The following is a 26,550-nucleotide window of genomic DNA, read 5'->3' as shown; positions in this document are numbered from 1 at the left end:
CTAATTACATAAGAGCAAATACCCTTTTCAACCCACGTTATGTTATTATTGTAAAGTGATGTGATTTTGAATAATTGGACATTTAGACGAAATATCACATGGGTGCACTCACTTCTGCCCACACTGTATAGAATCTTATATGTGGGAGGGAGTGGTGCTTTAGCCTGAGCTTTTTTTAAATTCATTAATTTGTTCCCACCGCAACATACCTTTATGTCCAGACAGTTTTGAATAAAAGCACAGTTTTGGTTTATTTTTCTCGACTTGTCTGGCCTCGTTCCAGTTTTATTTAAGGGCTCGGAGCTGCGAACAGTCGCAGGTGATGAGATGAGGATGGAGGAGGAAGGATCCTCCTGTAACCACTCCCAGCCTCCCTCTCCCAGTGTCTGCCTCGCTCTCGCTCTTCCTGTGATGCTGCAGCTCCTGTAGTCTCTTCAGTCTCCAGTAAACAGCAGTCATGGCGACAGTGGTCCAACCTCTCACACTGGATCGAGGTAAGTGGCTCGGAGCTTTGCGATTTAGGCTTTTCATTCACAGGGATTTTTTTTTCTCTCCACACCCGCTGGAAACTTCAACAAGAATCTGGCAACCCGGACTGGAAGTCGGTCTTTGCGCCCAGCTCGGATTTCCCACATGAGGTCTGCGCGGATGGTTGTTTCATAAAATGAGCTCATGTTATGAGATGAAAGCCGTCGGTTCTGCGTGTGTATTTTGCACAATGGGAATAATGTTTCCTCCGTCTTCGTGGGCTCAACCATCTGACAAATTTACGCGTACATCGCTCACGATGTATTCCGTTTATCTCCATCGGTATTATGTAACCTCTCCAGTCATATTTTGTCCGATGAGAGCGCTTTTTATCTTAATCTGTAAATGAAAAGGCTGTGCTACCGAAACCCGAAAATCTACTTTGTAAGAAGCGAGTCAACTTTGTGTTGGAACTAGGCAGGTGCAAGACTGACAGCTCAGTACTCCTACAGACAATATGACGAGGGTGTCGTCTTTTTGTAGTTGTTGGCTGCGAATATTGTGCAAGCAAACTGCAATTAAGAGCTCAGGATGTCTGGACAAACCTGTTTTTCCATTGCACCTCAGGTTGTGTTTACTAAGGAGGTGCCAGGATATGAGGTATTTGTTCTCCATCACCTCATTCGGAGTGAAATTCAGTATGATCTGTTCTGTTCTGAAAGATACACTGATATATTTTAATGGATTTAAATACACTGCCCTGATCTGTTGTAGTTTCTCTGGATAAAAATGTTCCAAACACAATGGAAAAGCAGAGACTTGCTTTGACTCCTCACACGTTCTTTTTTTAAAAACTGTTTTAAACTGTCGATTCAAAATTCCCAGTCAGATCAGTTGCATTCCCTCCAGTGATGTGGTGTGCAATACTGCACGAGCTTTGCATAGGAAATGGTTGCTGTCAAATAGAGAAAAGAGACCTTAGGTGGTACCGCTGTGCCAAGTAAAGCTATAGCACCAGCTCCCCATTCATCCCCATGCCACCTGAGACTAACAATACACTTTATCTGGTGGGAGTTTACATCTTTGTGCAAAAAACATGATGTCACTTGTTAATAGAGACTCAAGTGATAAGCAATACAAAAAAGTCTCTTCCAAAGAATTGTCCATATGCTCAATTGCATTTTTTTTTCTTGACTTTAATGCTTGTGGGCAGTTAAGCTTTACTGATGCACAATCTGCTGGGTGCCCTATTGCACACTGAGTTAACGTAATGAGCCTAAGATTGTATCGTGCAAACAGCACAAGCTAAGCTTTCTCCATCTATATCTCATTCTCTACACTTACGGAAAGCGGCTTCGATATGATAAAAAAAAAAAAACTGGGGTTTGATCACTGAAGCAAAGCTAAGTCATCTAACTTCCAATGACAGCACTCAGCCATATCTGATCTTAGTCATTTGCTGGGGCAGTGATTCACTTGTGACCTCAGCTTGTTTGCTGGAGGAGGGGCTGATCCCGATTCAAACGCTGTGGCATGAATTAGACCAGCCAGCGGCTGGCAGCTGTAATACCATGAGCAATGATAGTAATGAGGGTTTCACGCTGGAGCCGTAAGAAAGAGGGTACATTAGAGGCTTTCTTTTTTCAACGGCTGCCAATTTGGAGAAAACACTATAATTTTTAATGAAAAGATACTCTGGTCGTGTGTTGGGTGTAGGCTTTAGCTGCTGAGTTGCTGGGTTTGGCAAACACACACAGGGAGGAAACGAACAGAGATTGTCATTTCCAGAACTCCCATTTGGCTTGCTGGGTCACAGCAGGATAAAAAGATCTTACATTCATTGGCTTTCCTGTTATTGTCAGAGGAAATGACTGTGATAATCTCATAGTGCGGAGAACAATGGCAGTGAACCTCTCTGTATGTTCTATAAAAGTCTACTTTTCTCTGTAATGCTGGCCGTTAACTCTGAATAGGCATGTCCCAGGAATCACAACCTTTACATATGAAACAGGGAGAGCAAAGGGAACTGTGACACAAACTTCTGGAAATGAGTAACACCATTTTGTCCAAAGGAAGGGTCTAAATATGGATCAAGCAAAATAATAGTACAAGAGTTTATAGCCACTCTAGTAGCACAGCTGTCCCTTAAGATGAATGTCAACACCACTATGCTGCATACTTTCAATTAAACGCTCACACGCTAGCCTCGTTATAATTATCACAAAATCGCTTGATAGCAATTGTTTGTGTCAACCCCAATTATTTCATACCCATATGATATTTAGACTTGTTAGAATTACATCCATCCACTTATATATTGTATGAACAGCTGAATGAAACTAACAGATACTGTTGCTCCTTCCTTTATCTGCTATTACTTAATAGCATCAGCTGTTCATCTGAGGAAGCGTAACTGCTGACGTTTGTAGGATGCAAAACAGTTCGTCCAATAATCAAAAAAGGGATGTCAGACTCAGTGATCCTCAGAAACCCCAAAAAATAGCTGTAGAGCTAAAAATGATGAGAGCTTTTTGAGTGAAAGGAGTAATTGCAGCCCGATGCTAGCCCACACCTTTTTTCGGAGTCAGAGAGAGATCTAGACAATATTCTCATGCATCACATGCTCTAAGTCATGCTAGATATTTAAAGGATTAAAGAGGTGCTGACGAGCTTACGTCAGTTGTAGCTATTTCAACCCACCTCTTGTTAATGCAGAAATAAAGGTTCTCAGAGTAATTGTCTTGGAAGGACACAGCTCAGTCATTATCTGAGGATGAAGAGGACAATAAGAGTGTGATGTTTTCTGCCTCTGCTCTCACCAACGGCTCCTTCAGGAGTCATTAGCCATTTAGGAGTGCTGTATTTGCTGTGCTATGAAGGAATAGTTGCAGTAGGGGAAATTAGAGTTAATTCCCTTGGCTCGTGGACAGGTCTTGTTTGGTAAAACCCCGCTGGCCCATTTTACTAATTCAAAATGCCATTATTTCAGTTCTGATGTTTGGATTTAGCTGCAGAGTTGCCAAGGCCACCAAGGACAGGAAGGTCAAAGTGGTGGTGGCAGATGGCAAGGCTATTTCAGGACCATTTATTCCGGCATGCTTCGCATCCAGAGAGCATCTCTCAGGGTATAAAGGTGGGAGTGGAGTTAGAATAAGGTCATGAAGGCCTTCCCCGAGGTGAGAAGCAACCTTTCACTCAATAAGTCAGATTGAAAGAGGCTCTTCAGGTTTCCTCTTGGTTTAATGAGCTCGGCCTCTGGCGTTGATGTTTTTATTTACATCCTGGCAGTTCCATCAAAATGACACTTCTAAGCACTCCAAATGGATTACACCAAGTTCTGCTGTCTGCTCTAAATGGAGTAATTATACCAGAAAACTGGAACCCTGCCCAGCGCGAACACGTCTCTACAACAGTATTGTGAGGGCTTGCAGAGTGCAGAAGCCTTCATTATGTGTCAGTGTGGCTTTGCACAGCTCTGAGCCTTCCCTCTAATCAGCAAATTATGAGGATGACCTTTTTTAGTTATAGTCTGATGTTAGAAGTACCTAGAGAAACCATTCCAATGATATGGTGGTACATGTCTGCTGAAATGATTTCACAGCACATTCATTATTCCACATTGTATTTCAGTGTTCTCATAGAATAGATAAAGCTGAGGTAACTGTGTGAGTAGTTTATACAACTTGGTGTAAATAATCACGGTCGTTGATAAACCGTTTTCTTCAGTGTGTGTTATTTCAGAAAAAAATCTGTTCCCCTCTGATTCTGTTTTTTTAATTTAGGACAAGGATGTTGTGAAAAATGATTAGTATTCTTCAGCTAGTGCTTCAAGCAAATTGATGTCATGGGGCCACATTTCCGACATGGAAAATCAAGTACAGTATATGTTTTGTATTCATATGATTCAGTTATTATGACCATTGTTGCCAGGCGACTGACAACAGAAACTGATATACCTTTGTTCCCTTTTGAAAAAATGATTAATGTCATTTAACATCACGTTGAAAAGGAAGAGCAGACGACAAAAAGCAGAAAATTTCAGTGTGCGTCATCACCGCTGAACTCAGAGGCATCAATTCAGAGTTCAAAGTTTCGACTGAACACAGTAAGCATGACTCATGACACAACACGACCATTTCATTCATGATCTGTTGATTGGATGTGAAAAGGAATATTGCATGAAATATACTGGAATATGAAACAGCCTTGTGTTTTTAGTCTGTTTGAAGCACTAGAAGCCTTTTGAACTGATTCTACAAAAGCCGAAGGACGAGGAAAATCTGGGACTTAAACCCTGCAATTAAAGTTGGTTTGTGCAGGTTCTGTAATGAGCCATTTACATTGGGATTCCATCATCCCACAATGGAACTGAACCGAGGAAGTATCAGTGAAGTCTTGACAGTCACATAATTAAAAAGAAGAAGCTTTGCATTAAACTTAGCTAATTTAATCAGTAAGTATCAATAATGAGAATGCCCTCATCCTAAATATAGCAGTGGGAAATTAACTGCAGCTAGGATCTCTGCTCATGTCAACAGTCTGATAATAAGGCAGCAGTGCATTACACTGTAGCAGTATGTCGATGGGGAGTACACTAAGCTTCTGTGACTGGTGTCACAACATAGCAAAGATTGGATACCTTGGTGTGTTTCCACTTTTTGTGTGTCAATGTTCTTTGGAGAGAAAAACAACTCATTAAGGCACAGCAGCATTTATTTACTTGGAGGATAATCTGTCAAACTACACTGTGAGAATGACTTAATTACATGCGTTCTGTTTGCGTCAGAGATATGCTAAATATGCGTTTGTCACTGGTGCGCTTGTGCAAAGAAAATAAAACCTCTACAGATGTTGCACACATCTGGACCCACTGTATTTATGCAAGCACAAAACTGGGTTTGAGAGTAAAAGTCATCTAGCAGTCAGAAGTAAAAGTTGATGGTGGTTTGTGTTAAAGATGGGTCAAATACTGTCACTCATCGTGACAGACTCGCAGATCATTTGCCCTCAACACTGTACAACAGTCCAGAACATTTCAACATTTCAGCTTTTGCTTGAAGCAAAAAAAAAAAAAAGCTATTGCAGCACCAAGCAGAAGGTAGTGGAGCATTTAGCAGCTTAAGAGATCAGGCATGGGCTGGTATGAGATTGTGAAAGTATGATAACCTAGAGCAAAAACATCCTCCTTGCTCGTTCATAAAAAACAGCTTATATCACAGGAACGACTTTGAATGTTCGACTTTAAAACCGTGGAATAGTTTGAAACCAGAAGCCATCCAATGCCTCGAGGAGACTAACATTGCCTGCAGTAGCTGGTAGAGACTGATGTAGAGCTGATAGATTGTGTGTCTTTGTCAGGTTTTTTTTTTATTCAAGTTTAATTTATCATGTCAAAAACTGATGCGAGCGTTGTGTCCACATCTTATTACTGCTGCCCACAAATGTTGCACCAAAATGGGTATTTCACATTGACAACTCTTTTGCCAAGGCTATGCACTTCTGATGAATGGTTATAGACTTTTTTGAGCTTCTTAATCATCCACTGATCAAACAATTGGACTCCTCTGCATCTAAAAGATAATGCGAAGTCAGTTGAAAAGCCATTTTTCAATAAACGCACTGTATGTCATTCTATTAACGATGTCCTCAAAGTCAAATATAATGTAAGATGATCAATTTTATGAATCGATTTTCAAGATCTCTCCATGGAAAGGCAAAGTGGGCTGAAATAATTATTGAGAAATGTAGTGAAATAAAAGTTTAAGATGTACCACGAGTGCAGTGGGAGGTACAAGCATTAAATAACAGCATAAGAATAATTAGCATAGGAGATTTCCTTAAATATGCAATTGAAGATCTTGAATGTTTTTATGTTATTTTGTAAAGCCTGTCAAATCCAGCTTTAATTGTGCTCATTGTTGCAGAGCCGGGGTACTAAGACAAAGCTTGGATCCAGTTACACGTATTTCACTCCAACTAAAGATATTCATAGACCACGCATGTAACAGTTGGACCATGTGGGTGTTGAATGCGTACTTGGTGTTATTTTGAACTCTGCTTCATTTGTTCTAGGAGCTTCTCCTCTAAGTTGAAAGTATAATATCAGACAAGTGTGGTTATGTTAGTGTTATAGGAGTGTGCAAGGTCATTCAGGGGCTTTTTAAAATCCTCCCTTTCCACCAAGCGATTAGGTAACGTAATATGTCATTTCAATGCATGTCAGATTCGGGAATCATTTTCTGTTAAAGTGATGTAACTCTTACCCCCTGCAGGCAACTCCGGAAAAAAAAATCACCCTTCAGCATGTCCTCTCTTGGGTTGAACACCTCTGATGAGTTACATAGCTCATCTGATAGTCCCTTTTCAGATTGAGCATGCACTGATGCACACTCATGGGACATCTTTGCTGGAAACTACAGCTCATTTGAGTTGCTGGGTTGAAATTTTCTTGTGCTTCTGGAGATAATCCATAAGGCATGCCACTTTTTAAAGACCTATATTCATGCAACATTAAGATTTGAGCTTATAGCTTGATTTGTTTGCACATATTCTAACAGGAGAATCTCCTGTGTGAACGGAAACGGTGTGAAGCTTTCACAGACATATTTTTTAGCTTCAAAATGAAAAATGTGCTAGTACTATGCCAGCAGACAGCGCAGTTCCATTGCAAAATGTTTCTTAAGCCTAACTAAATCATTATGTGACTGAGTATTAATGAAGTGGTTTTGGTGTCTAAACCAGATCAGACGGTTAGTGATACTAAAAGACAAAGTCTGGTCTCACACAGGACTCAAAACAGACTGGAAAAACCACCAAAGTACGTTCATTCTTCAGCAAAGTACGTTCCAAAAGCATGCAACAGGATGTTGCAAAGGTTTTATTAGTCTGGTGTGCAATCTTCTTTATTGTGGTGTGTTTGGGTGCTGACATAAAGGACACCAACAGGTCGAACACACTCATCAAAAAAGCAGAGTCTATTGGCGGCTCTCAGCTTGCAACCCAGGAGGAGGTGGTTAGGGACAGAATGCTGGCAAAACTGCTGGCATCCCCTCCTTAAAACACTTGACAATCTGGAGAGCTGCTTCTGCAACAGACTCATTCCATCCTGCTGTCTAAAGGAACGATACAAGAAACTGTTCCAGCCTGGTGCTGTACGGCTCCACATCTCATCTGTTCTTGTTTGCAATCTGAGCTAAAGCAGAGTCTCAGTTTTTGCACTAATTACTATATTGAAATACATCTATTCTTATTTTATTGAACATGGCACTCAGTAAATAATATGGTAGATTTGTGCAGTTTAACACCATTTATTTTCAGTATTTTTCTTGCCGAAATCTTGCACTGATAGTGGGAAAGTCAGATTGCTGCATAAAGTCTTCTCCAGCACATCCCAAAGATTCTTAATGAGATTAAGCTCTGGACTCTGTGGTCAGCCATTCTTTCACAGTTTGAGCCAAATTAATCCTGACATTGTCCTCTTGGAATGTGCCCTTGTCATGATGAAAGAAAAAAAAACCTGGTCGTTTGGTACATTCGGGTAATCAGCTGACATTAATATTTGGGAATATGCCCCCAAAGACCTGTTCAGTAGGCAGTCTGCACAATGGGTGCAGCATTTCTCCCACTAGTGTTCTCACCCTGCTGCCCCCATCCCTCTGGAACAGAATAAAACTGGACTCATCAAACCACATGACTTTTTCCCAGAGTCCAACCTTGCTCCCAACTATGCTCCCTTGCAAATTGAAGCCTTTTTTGTATTATATTAACTTCACTGATAAATTGTTCTTTTAAGCCTTCACAGCTGTTGAGTCCCTATACCTTGACCTCTCTTCAGTAGTGCGTGTGGAAACGCTTTAACTTTCACGGGTAAACAATACTGTGAGTTCGACTGGTGCTTTTTTCAGTGCGATTTCACCAAACAGTTCAGTGATTTGTTCGTGATCATTCAGTATTTTCTGGTTCACCATTATCCTTCCAGGTTTTGCTAATCTGTCGGACAGTTCTTAACTCAGTGTGAGTAGATTCTCTTTGTTTGTTTTTTAAGAATGAAAAGCTACTCACTGCACCAGTTAGAGTTAAATAACTTGATGCTATATGAATCCTGGTAAAAGATTGCAGTAGGCATATCTATGTTCATATTTTGTAATATACATCATATATGATATGATATGTCTTCTGATAATATGCACAGTATTAATACTGTATATGAGAGACAATGCTATACAGTATGCTGCATATAAAGTATATTCTATTTGTATATCTGGATAGTCTAATGATTTTATCTATCGATATATCTATCTATCTATCTGACAGCTGCTGACAGTACTGTGAATTGTGACATCAGATAGTAGTCTAATGCGATGACATAGTTACTAATATTGAACACATACACTCTCCACCATACTCTCATTCACACACCAACAAATATATCACGGGCACCGTGGAGGTCAGTATAAGGCCCAAAGTCACAACGCTGTCCGCATCAAACGTTGCCAAACTGGTGCGGTTCAGAGGTGTTTAGATGATACAATTCCACAGTTTGCTGAAATGGTAAATAGTGACTTTTTATTCTGGGTTGCAAAATGAATAACTCTGATTTTTCTCTCAGGATTAATTATTTTTGTTTCATCAAAACCAGTGAAACATACTAGAGAGTGGTTCAGACTAGGTGCACCTCACTTAGCAACATGCTGCTGACACATCGATGCTTCAAAATGTGTAATCACATGACCTTACATATATGGTAATGACATACATATATGTGAGTGGACTCTTCATTTGTACTTTTACTTGAGATTCAGAAGCTTTATCACATTGTAACTTTGTTTTTAAAAAGGTGCTATATCAATTATTGTTATCATTTTAGATTGATGTATACATCAAGAATCTTAACACTTCTTCCACGAATTCTGTGCAGCTGCTCGGTTTGATGCGAAGCTTATGAAAGTTAAAACTGCCCTATTTTCAGTTGGAAATGTTTTTTTATCAAGAAAAAAATCACTTATTTTTTCATCACTTATGATCAGGCAGATGAAAGCCCCAGCAGAAATGTCTGCAATATCAATCACTGAAGCTGAGCTCCACATGCTTGGTAGAAGTCCTTGATGCAGATAAAGAAAACTATGTTAATGAGGGTGAGGAAGCAAAAAGAGGAAGAAGAAAAATATTCTGGTTGGCCCTTGACCTTGGTTTAATGAGAAAGAGATGCTGATAGCCCTCCTAGGCAGATGTCCTTGTTGCTTGGAAGTGCTCCAGCTCATTAGGAGCTATTGAGAATAAATGTATTCTTATATTCAGGAAACAAGTGAAAAATGGCACATTCAGCTTGGTTGAAAATATTAATTCTACTTACTGTTTTTTTATTATTCTGATGGTTTTAATAGCCCATGTGGTGTACTAAAGTAGTAAGTAAAGACTGGACGATATAAGTAGTCGCACAAACAAAGCTCTGTTTTTTGCTTTCATTAGAGCATTGAATAGTCAGTGCACCATATTTTATTAAACTTTAAGGTAAAACTCACTGATGTTAGTATCCCATTCCTTCCTGGCCGAAGTGATTGCACTGTGAGTGTGCTTCAGTATCAAGCTGTGCAGATAGTTGTTTTTTTTACTCATTCTTTTTTTGAGATTTCAGCTTCCAGTGGTGTGTTGTTTGGGCTGCACACAACTCTGAAAACCAATCAAACAGCAACACCAGTTCTCCCACTTTCTCTAAATGATTCTAAGTGTGAGTAGTTTTCGTTGAAGCAACTCTTCTCAGAAGAAAAAGCCCTTAAAAGAGGGTTTGAAATGTTGTGTTTACCACCTAGAATATCCTGGATACTCTCCTGACTTTTACGTTACACCACGAAAAACTAAATTCCACCTGCTTCTGTTGTTTTAAAGGTGAAATCTCTGAAAACTGCTGCATGGCAAGACCCTGTGAGAGGTTGAAACAACACTGTAAACACAATTAGTCACCATCACAAGAGAGATGTCATCTCAGTACAACCCGCACCATATGCTCTGTGACTCAAACCAGAAAGCTTATGAGGAATCTCTCTTGGTAACTCACCCTAATAAAAGGAAGGTTATCAGTTAAGTTGTTCTGTACAAAGGGGCACAAACAAGCTGGCAGATGGTCAAAGAGGCAGAAAGGGGTGAAAAGAGTAGACAGGACAGGGAGAAATCAGACCAGAATAACAGACTTGAATAACAATTATATGGCAGGTAGCTGATTTACAGAACTGCTTCCTCAACGAATGATTGTTCAGTCATAGTCAGGCATTTGTAATAATGGTGGACACAGTAAGCATGCAAATATTAGGTTTTCTGCTCATACTTTAATGGTGTTCATGAAGCAGTAGAGCAAAATATAAATTGAGTTGAGTGTGCTGTCTTTTTTACTCTCACTAAAACAAAAAACCCCCAGCTATGCTAAGGTAGAAATAATGGATTAAACTGTGTGTTGTCTGTTATCTGTTTCAGTTTAATGTACAGATGCAGGCATGTCTGACAGGATTCTTTTTATTTTATGAGGTAAAATAAAAAATGGGGGAATCTGCGCAATTCAGCTGTCTTATAAGTATGTTGGTGGTTTTTCTTAAGATAAGTATAAAGCAAAGAAGATATTAGGTCTTAAATTGATTTATTTTATCTCTAGTTAGATTTCAATTATAGCTTTCCAGCCTCTTCTTCTTATCAAAATACTGTGGCTTTTGACTGTAAAAGGACCAAGAGGCTGATGGCCAAATGCTGAACTCAAGGTTTCAACATGGCAGTTCACAAACCAGTGTGACATCATGGTGGCTACATCGACTGCTTTTCCAGCCTGTGGATCTTCCTCGTACTAAAAGAATTTTCTCTTGGAGCAAAGAATAAAAACGTAAAAGCATACAGTTTGAAGATATTGACAAAGAGCTCAGGTAGATCATTTGAATTGTGTCATTAAATGCTAAGTAAGACGTAACAAGGGTATTTAGGCTTAGAAAATTGTCTTTTGGGAGTATCGTGCAGGTAAATTTATGGATCAGATAACGGGAAGTGGTTGAAAAAACACTGAGGTGAATTGCTGCCTGACATGGGATTGACTGGATTTGTAAGGCAAAGCAGGCTAGAAAAAATATCAAAAAAATGAACGGGCAGACATGCCTCTGATATTATATACTCATAAGTGTGCCATTTTTAATCCAGGGGACTTAGTTGATAAACTGTATCAGCATTTCTCTGAAACCCCCTCATATCTCCAGCTCTAATCTTTGAGTTTAACTGCCAGTGGATATTTTCTCATAGGCTGTATGGTCTCAGTTGGAACTGGACTCACAATTCCACAAGGATCACTTTATTCCCCAAAGCCTTTTTACTGAGCACTTGAACTAGAAATAGGCCTAAGATTTCTGTGACGCATTCTAACCACATCCATATGTAGTGTGAAGGTGATATGCAGTAAAGCATACTATACAAAGTTTGTGTATTTTACGTTTCCTTTTTATGGCCTTGTGTAGTATCACAGTAGTCAGAGCTCATTCCTCTTCCTGTCTCACAGGCATGCATGCTGTAAAAGCTCCTCTGTCTGCCATCTGCTTGATTGAGATGCATAATTTTCCCTGAATTAGATATCAGCATGTGTTTTCTTGTATTCCTCATGCTGTGTGGCGTGACTCAGTTCACACTGTCACGATGTTGGGACCTGCTGCCCTTTTGGGGCTAAATAGCAAGTCCCCATAATTTGTAGCATGAGGACTTGGTCCTTTAAAAGACTGTAATGTGATAGAAACATTACTAAAGCTGTGCATGTGTAACCAAATTGGCACTATTTTTGATTGTGGTAGAGCTAAACAAGTTGTTATTCCATTTTGTTATTCCATTCCATGTGATGCACTAGCACACGTGGCTAATATCAAAAACGTAGATTACAATCTAGAGAATGCGCACATGTGACCGTTCTTTATTGATGTTCTTTGTTGGACAGCATGGTTGGAGTTGAAGGTCATAAACAAAGAGGCTGTCACTGTCACTCAGTTGGATTGCTTGAACTTTAACCAGCAGCTCGGCTGTCTGTCAGAGCTGGTGTGAGGGCTCTTTTGCTTTTGACACGTCATTTTAAATGAAAATAATCCCTGATATGTGTTTACGAGCTATTTAAAATTTTTGTCATCCTGATTTTTCAAGCTGTAAATGTTCTCAGTTGCTATACACACATGAGATGAAATGCATGTCGAGAAGAACGTCCCAATCAGTCATTTCCCTCCTCTTTTTCCTTACATCAAAGGTGGATGATGTGGTGTGCTCTACAACTTAAAGCCAACTGAGGCAAGTTTGTAATTTCTAATATTCATCTATTAAAATGGACTTAACTCGAGTATTCCCAAAAACTGACTTTGTTAGACACTTGACTAGCAATTTTTCTTTCAGATACTTGCTTTTCCCTCTACAGTTTGACCAAGAACGGTCAAATCATAAGTCATTGAACTAGTTTGGAAGTTATTGGGAAAACACCACAGATAGGAATGCTGAAGTAGCATCACAGACGGTCAGCAGTTGATACAACGGTTGGTCAAAAATCATGTTAGAATTCCACTGTCACATATTGGATGAAGGAATTCTGAAAATTCCCTGTGCCTACCGAGGCTTCACTGTCTGTCCATTCCCCTGTGTTTTGTTGAAGTTTTTAGGAGTTGACATTTAGAGCTGATGCCAGTATTGGCTACGTTCAAAACCAAATTTAAATCAAAATGATGAGCTGCAGGTTTTTTCTTCAGGCAACCAATGTCTTCTGAGATGAACTCTTGAAAACTCTACTGCACAGCTGTACCGGTCATGTCTCTTTGTGTGGCTCTCTGGATAGACAAGCTGAATTAAACTAATTGTTAACCCAACTTAAGATCCAGGGTTTAAGTATCAAATCATTCCCTTCCCCTTCCATTATTTTAGAGGGCAAAAAATTAATCAGTAAGCTGGCATACTGACTCAGTTAATTAGGAGAACAGGACAGCTCACAAGACCTCAGAGTCACAGCCTCCAACTCAAGGCTTCTGCTTAAGAGTAAAAGCTTTATAATGTCTACCAATGCCTACACAATTTGTAGGAAGTGTTGCCTTTGTGTAAACAAGTCCCTGACTTGTTCCTCCTCTTCTTTATTCTTACACACAAAGTTAAGTCAATGCAAATGATTCACATATGGCATTCCTATTCTATTTTCCGTGCAACTGCTGGCCTTGACTGAGTCTATTTCCATTATAACACCCATTGATTCGCTCTAGTGCTTTTGTCATTGCCGTGCTGTTAATGTAATTGAATAGGCCCTTTTTCCACTCTCTCCCCTCACCATGAGAGTCCACACACAGTCTCACATTGACTCTCTTTGCTTCCTTTGCTGCCAGATGTTGCCCGGGCCATCGAGCTGCTGGAGAAGCTGCAGGAATCAGGTGATGTTCCTGGCCACAAGCTCCAGTCTCTGAAGAAGGTCCTTCAGAGTGAGTTCTGCACAGCCATCAGAGAGGTGAGTCACTGTCTGGGCGACCGAGGCGACGCTTTCTCCTTTGTTAATGACCTTTCTCATACTAGAGGTCCTTTTAGTAATGTCTTTGCAGTGCCTTTCCAATCACTGTGCTCAGCCCCATGTGGATTTTCCTCTGAGTCATGCTTCCTGTGTTGTGAAAAAACAGCATCTTAGTTGGAAAAGAAGCTGTGTTGAAGCATAGCATAGCATGAACAAATAATTAGATTTAGTTTTTCATTGCAAAGCTTCTGCAACAGGTTGCAGGTGCGATGTAAATCAGAGCCCAGGGATGGGATGATATATATTTCGGGGACCACTTTTCAAAACTTTATCAGGGTCAAGGTGGACACAGAATTGTAGCAGGCAATTGATACAGCATGCAAAACAGGTGTGCAAGTCACACAAGTTGCCAAGTGTCTGGAAAAGTAGCCGATAGTTGAGCCAGTAGGACAACCAATGCACGAGTGGGGCTTGATACAAAAATTGGGTTTGCACCATTTACACACCTGTATAAGTGGAACGCCAAGAGGGTGGGGTCTGCACACCAATCAGCCAGTGCATACAAGGGACACAAATTTATCAGCAGAAGCAGTATAAAGACCAGCCTACAGCGTATGGTTGATACTAATACAACAGGGCTGTTTGGATGTCAAGAAGAAGGTAAAATTAAATGGATGAACAGAACAAATATGTTTAATTCTCGGCAGTATGTGAAGCTGCAAATTATTTTTGGTAATCTTTTTTCTCTCTTGCCCACTTATCTTGTCAGCATTTAACAACACAATAGACATTGATCGCTCTGACTAATTTCCATTTCAGAGACAAACCCTTCCTTGCCGCTTATCATCATGTCCAGCCAGCTCATGCACCAGCAAAGAGGGAAGGAGTGTACCTACTTATTGTGGAAAGCCCCTCCCTTGTATTGACTATCCATTAGGTTTGTAAGTTTTTTTTTAAGGTTCCACTACTTCTGTAATAGCTTCTGTATGCCTCTTTTTGGTACTATAATTGCCTGCCTCAGTTCTGCGTCCACCCTCTCCTTGTCTCATTTCCCAGAGTACACCGGTCCGACTCCTTCACTCAACTCCTATTCTCGCAAATTAGTTCCTCCCAGCCGCTTTTGGCTCGGTTTGTTTTGGTCTGAGGGGCTACTGTTCCAGTGGGACACCCAGTGATTTTCTGAGGTCAAAGATTACTTCTTTGAACTGCAAACAAGTGCTCTTCAGTCAGTTATTTCCCATCTTGTTTGAAGTTGAAAGACGTAATGTTGAATGAACCAGAGGAATCAAATTTTCTTCTGAGGTCACTGTTGGTGCTTTGAAACTTGACCCGCATTGAGCCACAATAACAAAATTGGAGTGTGTTAAGTTCCTGATGTGCTACACCAATCGACAAATGACTACAGCATAATGAAAATGTCAGCGCTTACGGCTCTGCCTTATTACAGCTGAAGCTGAACAGGAAAACCCGGGGGACACAACAGTTTCTTTTAATGCATGAAACACTCACACAGAGCTTTTAAATAATCACAGGGCCAGAAAAGATTATGAGTTTTTCATTACGTTCAACACTAGATAAGCTCGTTACGCTGAATTTTAATTAAGCCAAATAACTGTAAGAGATTTCTTTTAATCACATTTTACAGGGACAAATTAAAAGTGTGCATTATAAAACAGGAGCTCTTGTTTTTCTTCTCTTGTTAAAATGCTTTCGTTTACAAGCAATTAAAAAACAGGCCCCCCCATACTAATCCGTCACCGGAACACCATTAATCAGGAGGACAGTGGTGTGAAGCAAACAAGAGCACTCACTCTACATGGCGTGGCTGCACAGGCTGATAACAGTAGATCTTGTATATTTAGTGTTCTGTCTATTGCGAGATGCTGCGGCATCACACAGTGACATGAGTTGACGCAAACGGCAGTTTGAAGAGCAGGGAAACTGATGGAAGACGCTGTAGTGGCTTCTGTCCTGCTAGATAATTGTTGACAAAGTGAATGTGTGATTTGGCTTAGAATGAAGACAATTAGAAGAGCTGTTGGGGTGAGCGTCACTTAATTGTGTTGTAAATTGAATAAACACGGAATAAGAATTTACTGCTTCGGTGCAAAAAAAGAATACCAGAATACTTTTAGGACTCAATACATTCAGAATTTCACAAGCTGTTTGAAGCTCAAATAAATGAAAATGGTCATTCAATCTGAAAGCACATGCTAAAAGGTGATTTGTAATGGGCTGGAGGAGTGGGAGGAGTGATTCACACTGCGTTACGCACAAAGGAAAAGGTGGGAGTGGGTGCTCATAACTAGAAGTTATGGTGAGATGATATTCTGTTTTCAGTAAAAAAGTTGTCTTCATCTAAGTCCCAATTACAGTTAAACACAATCTGACTAAGCTGTCGACACAGTAAACAAATTAATTTCATATGTGATTGGAAGTGTAACTTGCAGCGGCTCCAAAAAGTAAAAGTACTGATGAAGAGTCGACTCGTCTGAAGAAAAATGAGTGACAATTCAATTAGTGACAATGTTTATTCATTGTCACTAATTGAAGTTGTTGTCAACACTAATGCGGCGCTAAAATAATAGACTTTAACACTCACCAGAAATAAATTGCCTGGAGCAGTCATTCAGCGGTCTTGGGATGCTGGAAAACTTGACGTCTGTTTCTCTCACAGCTGACGTCCAAAAAATCTTTTTCTTTTTAGTTTCTTCAGACATACACTTCTGACTCAGTGTCATGTAACCAATGAGACAAAAAGAAATGTTGAATTTAGTGTACCGATGACAATAACTATGCTCAAGGTACCACCACAAAGGACTGTGGCCTCATGCTATTGCACCACATGCACACGAGCCACTGCAGTGTCCTACATTATAACGTCTTACTTCTATGCTCTATGCTCTGTGGACAGATTTAGAAAAAAATGTTTGGGCAAATAGGCACACGATTTTGGAGGAGGAAAAGCTCTGGACCAAATCTGTTTTCTGCTGTAAAGCATGGCGAAGGAAGCATTATGGTCTGAGACTGGTTTGTGGTTGGTTTGGGAAAAGATTTCGGGAACAATCAGTTCAACAGCAGCGTGTCAGGGCTGCGATCCATTATTTGAAGCTCGGGATGGTTTGAATGAAATAAAAGTAAATTAAAAACAGATTTGCTGATGTGGTTTACGACTAGTGCCTCGTGACTGGGATTTTGTGGTAAGATCTGAAGAGCAGCTGATGGACGAAAACAGTTCTTAATGGTCCAATATTGTTGTGCAAGTCTCATAAGTTCATCAGTTCACTTAAAGCCAATCAACAAGTAAAGTTATGCAGTGAGTTGAGAAACTAGTATTTGTTAAGTTGTCAGTCGATGTCCATTTGTTGCTACCCCTTAAATTCATGAATGTACAAATGGTGTACATTTTTCTGCCATGGTCTGGTTGGAATGATGGAAATGCACTGACAATGACACCGAATTGAGTCATTTATTCTGTCAGAATGTTGCATTAAACTGCTGACACCATGTGATGTGACACAAGGAAAGGAAAAACTAGCCTTGTGCTCTCACAAGGTCCAGCGCTACTCTGTTGGGGTCATCCCGTTCGGGCTGACAAATCCTGGCACCAACTGGCTGACTGATTTCAGTGTCACTGGAGTGCATTGACAGACACACTCAAAAAACCTTAAAAAGCTGCAGCAGTTGCCCTTCGTCGCCATGCGTAGGATAAAACTAGTTCACCCACAAAGAGCTGGCTAAACACAATCACCAAGGAAACCAACAGCAGTGCTTATGGAATAGTTTACTGCAGCAAGGAAGGTTAAAGTTTGTGAGAAACAAATTTGCTGTGCTAGTTATTGCTTTATATATATTATTACTGTTACTAATAGGAGTATCAAAGGATATGTTGAACAGCTATGTGCTTTAGTGCTCGGTTTGCATTGGATGTACAAACTTTGAATGAAAGGAATGAAGAGAAAGGAAAAATGTATTTATCTTTATAAAAAAAGTCCTATGATTTACAGCAAATGAAAAATGCCAATAAGGTGCTTTACCAAGAACAAATTTCTTTCACTTCATAGCTTTTTTTTATTCCTTGCTATATAATGATATTCTAATTCAATCTTTATGTGCTCACTTCTTTTTCCTGTATGTCATCCTTCAGTGTTAACTTTTCTCAGGTTAAAGGAGCCATGAAATTTAGGTTAAATTACGAGCCCAACCCTCCTCTTTTTCATTTTGATCTCACCTACCTCGTGGCATTTCATTCAAGCAGATGACCTTTCTCTCCAGTGAATTTGCAACCTGTGATATGATTCCTTCCTTTGCACATATGTGTGATGTTACTCATTTCACAGTCTGGTGGGCCGCCTCAGAGCCTGACAGTGTGGATGCACCAATCTTGTAAGTCAACCTCCATACCCGGTCCCCGTCTTTACATGCACAGCAGTAGAATTTACAGAACATGAATCAACCTTGTTAAAGATGACAAGCTAGCTGACAATGTGAGGAATGATCTGCTGGGGAAAGAGCAGTCTCAGCAGGGTTGGACTAAATGACAAAGAGATAAAGTTTGGTTATCTTTCGCCGCCACGCTTTTCAAAGGGGAAGGCGGTAGGGTAAGTCTTGTGCTTGAGTATCACTGCATCACTGTGAATGAGTTGTCAGGGTCAATCAGTTTTGCAAATAGGAAAAGACGGAGACGAGACGAGAATAAGAGAACAAGCTGGAAATGATTCAGGGAGGGAATTCGTAGAATATTGGTTTAGAGAGTCCCACTCAAAAAGCATGGAGAGTGTAGTAAGCAGGCCAGTGTTATTGCGACTTTCATAAGCTTTAAAATCGCTTTCTGCTTCAGCAGAGATTTTGCCAATCAGCATAATTGACTTTTTATTTATTTTGATATAAAAGCCAAATCACGCATGGGTAGAGGATTTGTGTTGATTCTACCTCAATGCCTCTGCCTCCCACATCACATTAAGTCAAAGGATGAAAGATGCATTTAGTTAGTCCTTGTAAATGATCTATTTTCCTAAGGGTGTCCCATGGTTTGCACTTTTGATACGAGGGGGTGCAATGTTGAGTCCTGCACTGGTTTTCATCTGTTTCGACAATATTAACCAGGCGAAGACTTCTCTTATCCATCCCTGTCTTCATCTCCCAGTACAGGAAACAGGAGGTAATGGTAACAGCCAGCATCACATCAGTTTTCCCTGTAGGCATTCCTTGCTACTCTCAGACTTTGTGGTGTTTTTCACCATGGGGGTGCCAGGAATCTGACCTAGTGAACTAAACAGGAAGGAACAGTAATGTGAGGTTAGACTAACTATTTTAGAGTTTTCGGAACAGTAAAGGATTCTTGGTGATATGGGTTTCCAAAGAGTGATCTTTTAAGAGCCAAGTGCAGTCACCAAAAAAAGGAGGCCGACATTCACAAACACAAGGCTGTTGGCTCCTTTTTATGGAACTGCGTTTAAGTTCAGGACATGGAGAGTGTTGGTGAAGTTTTGCCATCTTAAACACCCTGGAGTAAAAAAAAAAAATATATTATTTAATTATGCACAGAGATACTTTTAAAGTTACACAATTCTGTTGTGTAATATTTAGGAGGATCTATTGGCAGAAAGGCAATATGGCCTCATTACCGCTTTATCTTCATGATAAAATAGGTCAAATAACTATGTTGCCGTTTTTAAACGTGCTGCTGCCCTGAGATTTTATAGACATTAGCCAGAGGAGCTGCATGTGACAACACAAATGTCCTTATCAGTCCTTATCCAATGGGACATTGCACTAACTTTACTTTTTAACAGCGTCCAGATAGTGTCTGATAAAGGTTATGTGCCAATCAAGCGTTACAATAACTGAGGCAGTTATTCATAATCTATTCTGTTTGCCTGCATGCACTCTTTATTATGAACATGGCTACAAAAAAAAAAAACTAGTGCAGTGCAAAAACTAGTCATTGTTGCAGAGAGTTGGTGTGATCTAGCATATCCTCAGCACGTTATAAACAAAACACTCCAATATCTGCCTCTTGTACTCTATCCAGGCATCACTCTGGAATATTTCCAGTTGTGAAAACACATCTCACACAGACATTCTTTTGTTATGCTGATCATGTGTGAAAGGCCAGCTGTTGACAATGACCTGATGAGATTCTAAAGCATTGTCTATAGTTATTGTGGGAAAAGTGCTCTGGATTTTGAGGCATGGTTATCTATCAGCAGGTCTTTTAGCTTCTTTCTGCATTGTTTCTGGTTTTCTGGCTGGCATCTTTGCCAGCACGTGTCTCCTCTCAGCACCAACAAACAAATGTAACCAACAGCTGGTGAAAGCAGCAGGGCATTTAATGTAAGACCTAGATTTGTCTCTTAGAGCTGAGAGAAAAGTCAGTCGCATTTTGTCATTTTCACTAGTCTGTGAGAGAAATTTTCCTTGTACATGTGCAGCTCAAAATTTCAGATTGCTTTACCCCAGCTACATAGCAATTACACCAATTACATATCCTCAAGAAAATAAAATTGGACCGAAGCCTTTTGACTATTTTGACATAACATACAGCATACCAGTCATTTGAGCCTAAAGGAGTCAAAAATCTGCATCTTAAGTTAGTCTTTGACTAAATGTGTAAAATGTTTAGAAGACTTGCATATTTTATCACCTAACTGATAAAAGTCTACCAAAAATGATAGGGGGTTTAATAGTGAGAAGATGGCCTCATTAATTGAACCTGTGACTATTTTAAAAAGCATCAGTAAAGCAACCCACGAGAGACCTGAAAATTTCATTTTCATGGTGTCATTACTTTTCAGCTCACTGCTGCGGTGCTTTTTCTAATCCAGCAGATGTCAAGTACTGCATAAGCATAACAACTATCTGTAGCACTCCTGTCATGCTTAAATAGAGACATTACTAATCATCTACATAAAAAAGACAGTTTGAAGGCCCAAAAGACATTATTTTAACAGTTAGATGAAGCCAGCATTTCTCAATGTTCAATGTCTAAAAGGTTGTGAGGGGAAAACACAGTTGCAGAGAGAATAAATAGGTCTAAATACCTGTTGCAGTGGTGTTTAAAGAAAAGGATAAATGAGGGGAAGAAGAAGCCACCTCTGTATAAAGACTGAAGAAAGGAAAACCTATTATGATATTTATAAAGCTTTGTTCAGCCTCTGAAAGTGAAGAGGTGGAAGAAGTCCTCAGGAAAATGTATAATTTGGGAGATGAATGTGTTTGTGGACAGCATTCTATAAAAAATAAACTATAAATCCATAAAACCATGTTGTGGTCTGAAGTGTTGGCTTGTGCTTGCAAAATCCACCCATTTGTTCTTTGGGATTTATGAGCAAACAAGCCAACAGACGGTTAGGGATATTTTTTTCTCTGTTCCCTACATTCAAATGATCTCAAGGTTTGTATCCTCGAAGTACACGTGCCTTTGATGATTCAGAGAAGTGATTGCTTTGTAATGTTGTACGTCAAAGCTACCTGGGGTGTTCGCCTCCAAATAGCTGTGCTTTGAAGAGAGACAACAGCTTGTGAGCCGAAACAGATGATTAAAGTTCATTTCTGTGGCCCAAATCTCTTTTTTTCTTTTCTTTTTTGTTGAGAAATGTTCAGTTTCATTAGCCTCATTAAAACTTGATTACACAGTGCACTGCAACTGCCATGAATGGAAGATTGAAACAGCTAGCTGTGCTTGTAGCTGAAGAATTTGCCAACTGGAGTTATTACATCTTTCCTGTGATTTATGTTTCATCAAGTCAGTCGCAGCAGCTCAGCAAAAAGCATTTCATCTGTGACTATCTTCAGCCCATCAATCATTTTAAACTTATATATCCATCCTTCTTGTACTTTTCATGATCCGATAACAGCATTACTGGGGATATCTCACTAAATCCACTACCATATATCAGTTGGATGTGTGTATCTGGCATGTCTGACTGTTCTTAAACGCTGCAGCGCTCTAATTTGGTGGACACATTGAAAATTGCCATCTTGTTTTACAGGGTTTTAACGAGAAAGGATCATCTTTCAACACTCTGCCTCTCTATTATTCTGTCAGCTCTTTAAAGTTCAGTTGTACAATGCCCTTAAAAGCCACATTTTGATCGCAAAGGTCAGCCATCTACACTGATTGTATGTGCTGCAGCAGGTCGAAATCCTTTCATTTTTTTACCCACCTGGAAACTCACAAGCTCATGTCTTATAGCACCAAGTCAGTCCAAGTAGTACTAGTCTCTAGTGTGGCTTTTTTTGTAGTTGATATACATAGTCATAACAAGATGCTGCATAAATACAGAACAGCTAAAGTATGCTAGGACTGACATTTCAATGTATATAACCTTGAAGGCTTTAAAATTTCTTTAACAGTATAGTTTTCTGGACACAAAATTCTCTTTCTCACTTATCTGATTTGCCATCAGTGTATTTGCAGAAAGTCAACAATGAATTTTATGTTACAAGGTGTCATTTAATTTGACATACCCTTTTATATTTGCATGTTCAAGGTAAGAATAAGTGCGTAGCATTTAGAGGATTGCTTTAAGATATTACTAGTGGCAGACATATTGTACTATATTCCCCATCAGTCAGCCTGGTATAATGAAGTATGAGTCTGTGCAGCCAGCTGTGAATGAACGCCATTATTTGACTATGGAAATGAGCCGGGGAGTGAACTCATATTTCAATCGTGCATAATTACAGCACCTGTCTTTCTTCATTTCTTTCAGGTGTACCAGTACATGCATGAAACAATAACAGTGAATGGCTGCCCAGAATACCAGGCAAGAGCCACAGCTAAGGTAGGAACTGTGTTGGATTGACATTCATTATTTGGAATAAAAATCTGAAAACGCTACCTGATGAGTGATGAATTAACTGTAAATCACTTTACAAAGTGATAATGTTCTAATCTTTTCCTCTGGCCAAAGTAGAATTAAATTACCTGGGTAGTCTCTTTGTTACTGGTCCTCATTAAGAATACGAGTTTAATCAATCAGAAGAAACCCTGCTGATAACAAAAGCAGATTGTTGATATCATATGATAAAGCATCATTTTAACTGTATTTCACTATTTGTCTTTGAGAAAGCGACGATACAAAAACAAATGTAAAAAGTGACCTTGAAGTGCACATATGTTCATGAACAGCATGATTCAAACTCCATTAATAATTTAACAATATCAGTATCAGGCAATATTCCTTTTAAGATGTGTACATGAGTTGTAGGCAGAATATTCTATTTGTATTCCCATTATAGTGTTACAGAGCACAGTCCAATTAATGACTCAAGCCCACATTGCATCCCCCTAAGCCATTCCAATGTGTGGCACAATATTTATATCCATATTCATCAAAACCCGGAGCATTGCAGGTTTTCTCCATCGTCCCAAAGGTATGTCTTCTTTTTAAGGCAGCCATCACATTCTGCGCTAAACTCTGTCAGATCCTGTATTGCCAGATTTTTTTTGGGGGGGGGCAGGCAACCAACCTGATCTATGAAAACAAGCCCAATGTTGCTCATATTTAATGGACCTGTGGCGCCTTCGGCATGTGCTGTAAAGTGTGTGTTGCAAGATGAAAACTCTAATACAATATGATATGGTCCACAAAGCTTAATTTGATTTGTTTTCCCCCAAAATGAGCTTTCTTGCTTTGAGGTAGTTAGAAAATCATTTTTATATGGCAGTTTCTTATTAAGAGTTTGGTCTTAGCCATTAATATCAGGATATTGCTGGTGTTAACATAACCACTGCTTTCATTTTGAAGGTGCAGGGCAGGGAACTTACATATGAGACAAATTAGCAGCTGTTCAAAACAGGAACAGGATAAGAGTAGTTTGAGCTGTTCGAGCAAACTCTACTTGTGGGTTTTTTCAGTTCAGATTGGCATCAGCCTGTACATTATTATTTTTCAATCGAAGAACACCCTTGTCGCACAGGTAGTGTATAAATATACAATATAAAAAAGTGAAGCAGTGAAAAAATAGATATATAGTGCTTGCTAGTGAGTTGCTTGGAGTGGGATAATGCGCTCTTCTCCTGTCCTCGTTATGAGGAGCTGCTAACTCGGCTCATTAATCAGCTCCTTTTCTTGCTTCTCCAAAATGAAAGCGTTCTGACAGCTGTTTACTGCAGGAAAGATGCCAACTGCTCAAAAGTACTTCACACAACTCCACTTAAAAAAATTGCTCGATAATGAGTCCACAGAAAGCTATTTCAAGTGGGATTTGAACCCATGAATTACAGATGCAGAAACCTATCTTGCAGGAAATCTCCACATCCACCATGTTGCACGTTTCGACACAGGCTTCAAATAAACCAACCAAACGCCACATTCAGAGAGGGACATTCTGTCAGTTGCAATCTGCATTTTTGCCACTAGAGGTCCTAATTCTTTGAGGTCAACACAAAGAGAGACAAAGTGGAAAAACAAAAAATTTGCACACAGTTGTGAAAATAATACTTTGTTCATTTCATAGAGAGGGAGGGAAAAGAGAGGGCTCTTCCTAAAGCCTCTAACATATTGCTGGAGATTACAGGTTTTTATATAATGCAACAACATAACATTTCTACAAAGAAAAGATAACTTCGGAACAAGGAAACTTTTTGCTTAAAAGCACCATTAAGTACCACTGTTGTTGTGATCAATACAGAGAATAAGATGAAAACAGAGGCATGTGAAGGTGAAGGGTGGAGAAAAAAGCTTGTGTTTTGGCTGAAAGGTGAGGCGCCCTGGGGAGTGAGTGTTTGCTGGGTGAATATGAAGCAGGGAGGCTGGTGGCTGGTGAGACAAGGCTGAATGGATGCTGTAATCTAAAAGTCAAAATACATGAGAGATGATAAAGGTCATGCAAGGAGGCCAAAGGGCTTTGGTGACCACAATGGGTGACTAGAAAATCTGGCGAGAAAGAGATTAAAAAAAAATCAGGGTTGAAACACGGCTGAATTGATGAGTAAATGGGAGGCAGATGTTTAGGTTAACGATCAGTTAGGAAGCAGAAGGGGAGGAGGAGCACTTACTGCAAAGGGACGCGCAGCAAATGCACGAGGAAGGTGCTCTTCCACGTACAGTAAATCAATCTGCTTCAAAATGTTAGATAACCATAAACACATAAACTCAGAACCTAAAATATCTGTTCTCATTGTCAGGCAGAAGCTACAAGGATCCTGGATGCAGTCTCAGAATTATTGTCCGTTGATGACTTTATCAGCGTTTTAGATTTATCTGCAATCAAACAATGACTAGAGCATATACAGGATGCATTTTCCTGGAAATCCATTAGTCACACTGTAATGCCCAAAACACTGGCTATTGCCTTAGACTTTAGCTGATGGGGACCCAGAGAGTAGAACACTCTAGATTTGTAATTTGTGAGCAAAATTGGTGAGAAAAGGGGATTCAAACTGAATCCCTGAACACAGCCACCAGATACAGTCCAAACTTGAGTTATTTTTTTTCTTCTGTAATCCATTTCAAAGCCAGTTTATGATATCTTGGCCCCATGCGGCCCATATAACACTTACCAGTGTTGTAACTGAGGCAAAAACTGCCTCAAGTAGCCCAGATTAGGCCCAAATGTCTGCTATCTGGGGACCATTACGGAGCTTAATCTTAAGAATGTTTAAAAGTGACAACTCTTTTACAAGTGATTTAGATGTGTGAAGGTTGTTAATGCTGTAATTGTTCGATTTACAGCTTTATCTGTTGAATTTTAGCATGTAATTGCATTAAATTCGTGCCAAGATGGTCATATTGCAGCTTTTAGGAAAATTAAACTTTCAGCCATCATTGGCTTGGACGTTGAGACTCTACAAGAAAACAGTGTCATCATACATCAAAGCATAACATCAGCCAATGTTGGCACATACAACTGCATATTAGAACAGTTTGGACTAGATGTGCATATTTCTTTTGGCTGTCACATCTCAAACTATTTTATTTGTTTAAGCAATATGTACTGACAGAATACTTTAGGTTGGAATATTTTAAGTTTGCTGTTTGCTGTGGGGCTGGGGAAAATGACTTGACTCAAACAGAGTGGTAATCAACACCAATACTGTCACTAAAATAGAATTTCATAGAAAAAAAAAAACTCAACTACAGTTGTGAATGAGGTAAATGTTTAGTGACGTAAACACTGTGATAAAACCAGTTCTCCATCATTGTTTCAGCAATCGTCTGGTACTTGTTGTCTTTCATTAGATTAGTAAATTAGTTTTTAATTCAGTATTTTTCCTCCGGAATCATCAGATTAACAGCCATTAACACTTTAAAAATACACACTTTCCACACGGTGAATGACAAAGTAAATAATTTTTAAGCAGTAATGTGAATAGAAAGTGTGCAAGTTGCTGTATGCAAGAATTAGATTTGAGCTGCTTGATTTAAACAGAATCTTTCATCAACACTTTCATCTGCTTATATGAAGGACAACAAATATGGAAGGATTGCCAGATATCTCATGAAAGGGAGGAATAGGATGATGAAATTTAAGAACAAGGGGAGATGAGAGTACTTGTATTCTGTCCCTCATTAGTTCAGTGTCCAGCTGAATGTACCTCTCTTACATCATGATACGTGGGTGGAGGATATGACTACAAGAGGATGACAGAA

General features: G+C 39.6%; 1 protein-coding gene across 2 annotated transcripts in view; it reads left to right on the top strand.

Annotated features, from left to right (window-relative positions):
* The first annotated feature begins 400 nt into the window (after nt 1-400).
* lin7a (lin-7 homolog A (C. elegans)) overlaps nt 401-26,550 on the top strand; it is a 32,871-nt gene continuing 6,721 nt past the window's right edge. For both annotated transcript variants that reach the window (XM_072377533.1, XM_072377534.1), the window contains exons 1-3: nt 401-494; nt 13,830-13,948; nt 22,666-22,737. In XM_072377533.1, the coding sequence (XP_072233634.1) occupies nt 458-494; nt 13,830-13,948; nt 22,666-22,737 (228 nt within the window). In that variant the 5' untranslated portion in view covers nt 401-457. The remainder of the gene's footprint in view (nt 495-13,829; nt 13,949-22,665; nt 22,738-26,550) is intronic.

The sequence above is a fragment of the Leuresthes tenuis genome, unplaced genomic scaffold, assembly GCF_036924035.1.
Source record: "Leuresthes tenuis unplaced genomic scaffold, fLeuTen1.0.hap1 SCAF_23, whole genome shotgun sequence".
Taxonomy (NCBI): domain Eukaryota; kingdom Metazoa; phylum Chordata; class Actinopteri; order Atheriniformes; family Atherinopsidae; genus Leuresthes; species Leuresthes tenuis.
The sequence above is the reverse complement of the archived record's forward strand: the minus strand, read 5'-3'. Positions and strand labels throughout refer to the sequence as shown.